The sequence below is a fragment of the Apaloderma vittatum genome, unplaced genomic scaffold (assembly GCF_000703405.1).
Source record: "Apaloderma vittatum isolate BGI_N311 unplaced genomic scaffold, ASM70340v1 scaffold29747, whole genome shotgun sequence".
Taxonomy (NCBI): Eukaryota; Metazoa; Chordata; class Aves; order Trogoniformes; family Trogonidae; genus Apaloderma; species Apaloderma vittatum.
In genome coordinates, this window is record NW_009725102.1 from 1 (window position 1) to 8,871 (window position 8,871).

At 44.1% G+C, this 8,871-nt stretch overlaps 1 protein-coding gene across 1 annotated transcript in view; it reads left to right on the forward strand.

Annotated features, from left to right (window-relative positions):
- Positions 1 to 508: 508 nt before the first annotated feature.
- The window catches only part of LOC104276461 (chromosome unknown open reading frame, human C11orf73), a gene marked incomplete at its 5' end in the record, with an annotated part of 9,234 nt that continues 871 nt past the window's right edge, over positions 509 to 8,871 (forward strand). The window contains 3 exons of the mRNA XM_009872783.1: positions 509 to 746; positions 3,705 to 3,856; positions 6,257 to 6,375. Of these exons, the coding sequence (XP_009871085.1) occupies positions 509 to 746; positions 3,705 to 3,856; positions 6,257 to 6,375 (509 nt within the window). The remainder of the gene's footprint in view (positions 747 to 3,704; positions 3,857 to 6,256; positions 6,376 to 8,871) is intronic.

Genomic DNA, 8,871 nt, shown 5'->3' on the forward strand with positions numbered 1-8,871 from the left:
AAAAATAGCTTCTTAAGGCTAGATGGTGTGTTGGCCGCGAGGACGTGGCGTCTCACCTCAAGAGGAGGGTGTCTTCTGCTCTGGCGCTTCGCCATCCTTCTGCTATGCCTGTCTCAAGGTCTATTGTATTTCCTATGTGAACAGGTTTCCGTGCTCCTGGGGTTGTGCCAGCCAGGTGGTCAACAGCCACTGCTTATAGACTTGGCAACCTCTTCTGCACCCTATTTTCCTCCTACGCCCATGGGGAGCGAAGGTATTCTGATCGCGTAGTCCTGGGTGGGATATACGTTCAGTGCAGGTAGAGCAAGAGTGTTGTGCCTTTTTAGTACTATTTTTTGCAGTTGTTCTTCTGATGTGTTTGACTTTTATCTGGCTATTTGCTTTTTAGGTTAGTGCGTTCCTCACTTTCTGTTATGTTCCACTTTAGGTGTGTTTCTGTAAAAGGAAATTCACAGCTACAGCCAAAGATGAGAAACAGTAGTACTAATAAAGGTTTTGTTCTCTTTAGGTACAAGCAGCTCCCCAACAAGTGGCTGAAGACAAATTTGTATTTGATTTACCGGACTATGAAAACATCAACCATGTAGTGGTCTTCATGCTGGGAACTATACCATTTCCAGAAGGAATGGGAGGATCTGTCTATTTTTGTTATCCAGACCAGAGTGGAATGGCAGTGTGGCAGCTGCTGGGGTTTGTCACTAATGAGAAGCCAAGTGCCATCTTCAAAATTTCTGGTCTGAAATCTGGTAAGACTGGTAAAACATAACAGTCAATGAAACAGGTGTGTTCCTGCATGCTTAAGGGGATAAATCTTTGAAGGTGGTTTTGAACAAAAAGCTATTTGAAAAGGCAGAGCAGTGCTTTCAGATAGTCCCGAGCAGCTGTGGTACTAGGAGCAGTCTGTCAGCTTCATGAACATCTGTCTGCACGTTAATGTTTCTAGCCAAGCTTCTCACCCGTCTTCTCCTGTGTGTGGTGTTGATCTGGAAATTCCTTTGAGCAGACTTGCCAAGTGTTCCAGTGCTTCTGCATTGAGAGCCTGAGGAACAATAACCATGTAACTTCCATGACATGATTTTTGGTTATTTGTGTAGACATGTGTGAAGCGTTTTCTTTCAGCTTCCACTGCTAAGTGACTGTGTTGTTTGTAGCACAGAGGTAGTTTTGAAAATGAGTAAAGTCTGGTGCAGTGATTTCAGACATCAAGCTGCTTCCCATTCAGGTGAGTTGCACTGCATAATAGTCCAGTAGTGAGTATCTTTACTGCAGTGCTGCTTTCCACATGTTTTAGCATTTTTGTTACAGACCTGTGTCATAAGAAAGGGAGTGGCTAGTAGGTCAAGAGAGGTCCTTCTCCCCGTCTAATCTACCCCGGTGAGGCCACATCTGGAATATTGTGTCTAGTTCTGGGCCCCTCAGCTCAAGAGAGACAGGGAACTGCTGAAGAGAGTCCAGCAAGAGCCACAAAGATGATGCTGGGAGTGGAACATCTCCCTGATGAGGAAAGGCTGAAGGAGCTGAGTCTCTTTAGCTTGGAGAAGAGGAGGCTGAGGGGTGACCTCATAAATGTTTGTAAATATGTCACGGGGGAGTGTCAGGAGGATGGAGCCAGGCTCTTCTCAGTGATCACACAGCGGGTACAAGCTGGAACATAGGAGGTTCCACAAAAACATTAAAATACTTTTTCCCTGTGAGGGTGGCAGAACACTGGCACAGGCTGCCCAGGGAGGTTGTGGAGTCTTCTTCTCTGGAGACATTCAGACCCCACCTGGACGCGTTCCTGTGTGACCTGCTGTAGGTGATCCTGCTCTGGCAGAGGGGGTTGGACTAGATGATCTTCTGAGGTCCCTTTGAACTCCTGACGTTCTGTCATTCTGTGAAGTCTGACAGGTGGGAGCTAGAAAATGCTGGTGCTACCTGAATAAATGTGTTTGTGTTTTCCTAAATATATGGGGGGTTTGCTGTGCGTATTATAAAAATGATGGAGTGCCCCAAAGGCATGCCTTTGTGTTGTTGAAGGGACAGATATGGCAGTCAAGCAGCTTTAAGTGTTACAGTGAGAATACATGTCTTTTACAGGTTTCAGTGTAGTCCACCACCTTAACTTGAATCAATTTAGGTAAGCGTTGAGGTTGCTGTGACCAAACGTATTAATTGGTAACGTGGCTGCTTTCCTCTGAATCAGTCCCGGAGGGCAGTGTGGCACGAGGTGTGGGCTGTCCAGGGGCAGAGCAAAAGGAAGTCTGAGCTTAGATGTTCCTCAGAAATTTAGGCCTTCTTCAGAAGAGAGAACAGCCGCAGGAGAGATTGGGGAGAGGGGAGGGGAATGTTTTTGTGTATTCCGAAGTTGTGTTGCTGATGAAAGAGTAAAATGTGTCCCTGGTTGTTCTGCCGGCTTTTGCTGTCGGCTTCTAATGCTTCTAAGACTTGCTGTGTTACATGTGCTTCAGATAGCTTTGTAGGAAAAGCTGATTTTATTTCAGGTGAAATTTTCAGATGCTTTTTGCATGATTAAACATAATTTCCAAGTAAGGGCTGCTCTCGAGGAAGAGCTCTGATGTGGTTGAATGCATTTGCAATGCCGTGAGGCAGTGCTGTGCCTGATCTGAACAGCAGAGAGCTCCACGTTCCCACTGTTGTCTGCAGCTTCTCTCTGTCTGTAGAGTCAGTATAAGCTACACAGCCTGAGTTTCTGTGAGCATAACCAATTGTTGATGGAGAAGACTATGAGGCTGCAGAAATTAGACTCAAAAGGGATTACAGAGAGCTGGAATCGTTGAGAGACATTACGGACTGTTGAAATACGCATTTTGATGTTTAATCCCTTGTTGAGAGGAATTAATTTGTGCTCCTATTTGCCAGCTCCCTGTGAAACTCCTTGCAGTGGAGTTTCTTGCTGTGTGATGAAGAGTCTCAAGCCTTAGTTCAACTTCTCAAAGTTACGCTGCCATTGCTTGCAGAGACCATACTAAAGCTGGGACCGAAAGTACCGGTTAATACTTGGGTCAGATGTGATGGCAGAGAGCTGGGATGATGCCCGGATGAGCGCTGTGCCACTCGAGGATGCTTTTCTCTGCAGTTTGTTGTTTGTGGCTCTTGTGAAGTCAGAAGCCTTTCTCTTCCTTGGTTATTCCTTTGCTGCTGGTGGTGGTTTTGAGCAGTTCAGATGAGATTCGGGGCTACCCGTCCCTTCACAGGGATAGCTTCGAGTAGAGTGATCTTGAATTATGTTCTCTGTTTTTTCAGTGCACAGACAAGTTCACAAGAACCTGATTTTGAATGGGTGAATCAAACAACTGCAGCAGTACCGGGTGTCTCCTGTGCATCTGTAGTTGTTATAATGTGAATTAAAGGCTTGGTTGCCACAGGGAAGGGTTCTGCTGTCATTTACTCCCAGATTGTATTTCCTCTTGAACTGATTTACTTCATCGGGAGTTTTACAGTTACGTTTTCTCCTTTTTTTTTAGAAATTTCCTTAAGACCTGCTGTGTTTTTTAAACATACCTATCACACTGTTTCATCTGTTGTGCTTGTGTGAACTTGTGCCTGTGGTTGGACTGCGTGATTTTTCTCTGTTTTTAAGATAGGGAGACCTTTCTGGTGGGAGTTGAGGAATATCTTCTACGGAAGAAACACAGTGATTTAAGCAATGCAGCCTTTACACGTGTGCCAAATCTAACCTGTGCTTTTTGTGACGCTTTCAGGGAAGGGAAGTCAACATCCCTTCGGTGCCATGAACCTCCCCCAGACGCCAACGGTGGCCCAGATTGGGATCTCAGTAGAGCTGCTGGAGAACCTGGCCCAGCAGACTCCTGTTGCAAGTGCTGCTGTGTCATCGGTGGATTCATTCACAGAGGTGGCTTGGATGTTCTCTTTTCAGACATTCTCCGTACTATGACAGTCTTAAGAATGGAGCCTCTGAAGATCTAATTTTAAAACAGCTGCTGTGGGTGGCTACAGGATTGTAACCAACTGTATCGGATCATTTGGCTGGATGCTTTGATATTTTGAAATTGCTTTGTCTCACACTGGAAAGCTCTGTCTCCTGTAAAGGATCGGATTTTGCGTGCTGAGTGGAATCAGGCCAATAGACTTACTTGTGTCGATGTCACTCTGCTGTAAAAATATTTATAGTACTTCCTTCTAGGAGCAGCTGTGACTAAGTGCATGTAGGAGACAGTGGATCTTTGATGATTTGTAGGTGCTGGAACTCCAATTCACAGACTTGCAGGGATTACTCAAAAGCCAAGGCAGACAAGGGCATGGATGCAGATAGATACCCAAGCGTACCACTGACCCTTGAGAAATCCTGATGTTGTCCCGTAAAACTACAGAATCGTGCCCTCTGCCACAGGAAGATTTTAGTTGTTTTTTTTTCTTCCAGTTTCCCTGTGCACCAGGCTTTGAGCTACAACACTTTGTTATTTTTCATACAGCCTGTCTGTTAGTTTGAATGTCTGGAAATCCTCAGCCAGCACTGGCCATTATCTTTTAACATTTCAGCAGCTGATGAGGCTTTTCTTGAGGCTTTTTTGTTGTTACTTTTTTTAATTTTTTTTTTCTTACTTGCTTTCATTATAGAAGCTTGGTGAGGTAGATTGGTAATTGAACAGTAATCCTGAAACTGTAGCTGATGTCCTTTGGCAGTTTATACACATAATAGCTCCAAATGTGTCCCTTGGAGAAAGTTACGATGACTAGGAGTTGACAGACAGCTCTTTTTGTATAGTGCAGTTAACTGAGCTTTTCTGGAGCTCTTAGGGGCAAATGGCATATAAATAATATTTCTGATTCTGCCAGTTTTTATTGTAGCAGCAGTTAAGTCATGGGGTAATAACGTGCCACTTAGGGTTGTTTGCAAGGTGGCTCGTGGGTTGTTCTGGCAAGAATCTTTAAAGAAAAATACAAACACCTTGTGATTGTGAACTTTTTTACAAATGTTATTTCCAGTTGGGTAGATGTTTCTCTTTTTTAAGAGAAACCTCTCTTGAGATGGTGTAATGGTTTTAAGAGAAACATTCTCTATTTTAAGAGAAACATCTTAACTGAAGTTGTATATTGCTTTCAAGGAATTCAGCTGAGCCAAAGGTAGAAGTAATAGTTACTCCTATAGAGAAAATGTATGTACAAAGTAAATAGTTGGGGGAAGATTTTGAGGGAGTATGTAGCAGGCAAAGGGGATATCACTGGGAGCCTTTTTGTGATTGACTAATGGCTTTTTTTTTATGTATATGTACGTGACAATCTCTTTGGAACCGCTGCATTAATTTCTTTTAAAGGCAAAATCATCTCTTGCTACTCTAAGAGTGTAGTCTCCCACTACATTTTTAGTAAGTTCTATTAAGTTTTATGACTGTATATGTATTTTTTTATATATATGTAGTTATGTTAGAAAAAAGTCATATGGAAAAAAAGTAGGATAAAACTACCGTTCTGCCTGTGAGTGGGGTGAGGCTGAGGTGCTGGGTGTGAGGACGTCAGTTCTTCCACTCTTGTCAGAGCAGGTGGAGGGAAGCACAAGAGTGTGTGTATATTGCCCCAGGCTCGGTTCTCTTCCATCATTTCACTGTCTGTGAAAATAGTTTGTTCTCCTACCACAACAACACATACATTTAAAAAAAAAAAAGAATAGGGGAGAGAAGGAGGTACCTTAGGCTTATTATTTTTACATTGTCTGGGAATATCCTAGAGCCTCATCCTCTGCACGCAGGACTTGCTACTTCTTGGCCTCTCTTTCACTCTTTTACTTTGTTATTCCTACAGTTCAGGAGCTTCCTATGCAGCTTTTTCATGTTCTCCCCAGCAAGATCTTGTGGCAGAGAATGCCCTTCTGTGGTGAAAGCTAAAGGAAATTTCCCTGTCACTGGAGTCTGACAACTTTTAACGAGGCAAATTGCAGACTTCAGCTGCTTTGGAGGAGAGGGACAGCTCTCGTCAGTGCATCGCTTCTTTGTCACAGAAAGAAAATGTTCTTCCCAGAGCTGGTTATCCAGCTGGATGAAATTGGGCAGGTAGAGGGTGAGTGAAGATTCCAAAAATGATTTCTGGATGCTGGATGGATCTGAGGGCAAGTTAGGATGTTTTGATCAATTTAAAATGGATATACCTGGACCTGCTGTAGCCACTTCCCCCTTGTCTTTTAGATGAAAATAATAATGGTGCTTTATATACAAGTTGTACGTCTGTTAAACTTTTGCTCAAAAATTCAAATTGAAAATAACCCAACTTAATAAAAATGTCTCTTCTTTTCTTTCAGTTTACTCAGAAGATGTTGGATAACTTCTATAACTTTGCTTCCTCATTTGCTGTTACTCAGGCACAGATGACCCCAAATCCTTCTGAAGCTTTCATTCCTGCAAATGTAGTTCTGAAATGGTAAGGGCAGTGATCTCCGCTAACAAGTGTTCTTTTTTCCAGGCATTAAACCGTTTGACTTCTAAGTATTGAACTCCTGTCGTGCTATCCAGTGAGATGATGCAAAAGTTTATCTTTGTTGTTATCTGAACTACAGAGAGGTACTGTCCACAGTTTTATGTTTATTTGTCAGCGTCTTCATATCAATTTTTGTTTAGAAAGGTGCTACAGAGCCTATGGGGTTTTTATTATTATTTTTATTTTGCTTCTAGAAAAGTCACCCTTGTCATTTGTGGATTTGTACTATGTTGCTGATTATGCAAATGCTCTGGAGTCATGGGGAGAAAGAACACGCCGATACTTGTTGATTTGTGCTTATTTGTTACGCTTGGTCTCTTCCTAGACATAGTTTCAGCATAGTTATGTTGCTTAAGAATATGGGAAAGGTGAAGACATCTTGTTTCTTGTTGATCTGGTTGTGTGACCAAGACCTCTGAGCACAAACACAAGAGTCTCTGTGAGAGTTGTTCTCCCGGGAGCGGTACAAGCAGTAACTCTCCAGCGGGCATCACCCCTGTAGTCTGGAGATAAATTGGGAATTGCAGGCGGTCCTTTAGGGTGTCTGAAAAGTTCTTTCCTGCAGTTTATCAGTGTAGCCCTCTCTAACCTCTATGGGATTAACCTAAACTCTTCTTAAAACAGTATTTTGGGCTCTCTGGATGCAGTTTTATCATTAGTGCAGATCTCGTGAATATGCAGCAATTAACGCAAGCAATGAGTTTTCTTCGGGAGCATAACTTGATGCACATCTTTGCTGTTAAGGAAGCAGCTCCACGCACTCCCTGAGCAAATGCGAGTAAGGTCTCTGATGTGAGACGCCAGAGGGAATATGGGCTAAAGAAGCAGGGTAATCACTGATTTTTGTCAGGCTGATGCTTAATTTGCTTTCGGCTGTTGTTCAAAACATCCTAGTGAAGTGAGGCGTAACTCCAATAAACTGAATGCCTATAGAAACCTGTTAATCTGATTACAGCCACCGAAAACCAACGTTTTCTTGTCTCTTTTCATACGTTTTCAGGTCATTATAGTGTGTTTAATTGTAGCTTGTACTATGTAGAGTATCTTGGGTCCAATAGTTTGGCATAGAAATTAATTTATAAATAAGCCTTTCTCTAATTTGAGTGGGGTTAAAATGCTTTAAAGTCTCTTTTCTCATCTGAATTGGATTAGGATCGATGACATTGGTATGAGAACATTTTGTTTGTTTCATTGGCAGGGCCTTTTCATCCCTTACAGCTCATGTTTGGGGGAGATTGAATGAGGGTTTTAGGCTTTAGTAGCTCAAAGCCCGTAGGATGAGGAGGATTATTACTATTTGATTTTATTCTTAGCAAGTCACAACTTGTATACTCCCCTTATTTCTTCACTGTAGGTCAGTAAGGAATCCTGATAGTCAGTTTGTTCGTGGTTTGCTTATTTCTGCAAGTGTAGAGAGAGAAATTAGGACAGCACGTGTGCATATGTGATTCCATTATGTGTTAGAAAATTTATTTTTCTTCATAAGATTTTACTAAAAAATTTCCATGTATCAGAAACGTGGAAGTCAGAATTATTTGGTGAGGGTGGCAAAATAATGAAGGACTACTTTATCTCAAGATTTTACGTGTAGCCTTCAGCCTGGGATTGTCTCTTCCTTACCTGAGCAGGAGCTCCCACATGGGCCGCTCAGAAGTGATCCTGAATTGGAGGCCGGGGTCTGTGCTCATGTCTGTCAAGCTTCCTGGCTTGTGGCCACTGTCCCGTGAACCGAGAGGTGCTGAGCAGGCTCGGTGCATCCTACATGAAGCAGCACCGATGGGTTCGTAGTACAGGGAAAGCTGAGCTGGGTTCAGGAGCACTGGTGTTACCTTGGTTTTCCCAGTCCTAATGGCGTATCCCGAGCTGGTGTGAGGTTTTCTTGGTTTGGTTTTGCTGGAGTTTCCTCTGTGAGCTCCCTGGCCTGATTACCAAGATGATGGGAATCCTCAGACTCGCGCTTCAACCTGCCTAAGCTTTCATGACACCAGATGACACCAAGCTGGGAGGAATGTCGAACTGCCAAAGGGTAGGAAGGCACTGCAGAGGGACATGGACAGGCTGGGTCGCTGGGCCGAGGCCGACAGGATGCAGTTCAACAAGACCAAGCCCAGGGTCCTACACTTTGGCCACCCTCACCCCTGCAGCGCTGCTGAGTAGGGCAGGAGTGGCTGGAGAGCAGCCCTGCAGAGAGGGACCTGGGAGTGCTGGGTGACAACTGGTGGAACATGAGCCAGCAGTGTGCCCAGGTGGCCTGGAAGGCCAGTGACATCCTGGCCTGTGTCAGGAGCAGTGCGGCCAGCAGGAGCAGGGATGTCATTCTGCCCCTGGTGAGGCCTCAGCTCGAGCCCTGTGTGCAGCTCTGGGCCCCTCACTGCAGGAAAGACACTGAGGGGCTGGAGCGGGTCCAGAGGAGAGCAATGAGGCTGGGGAAGGGAGCGG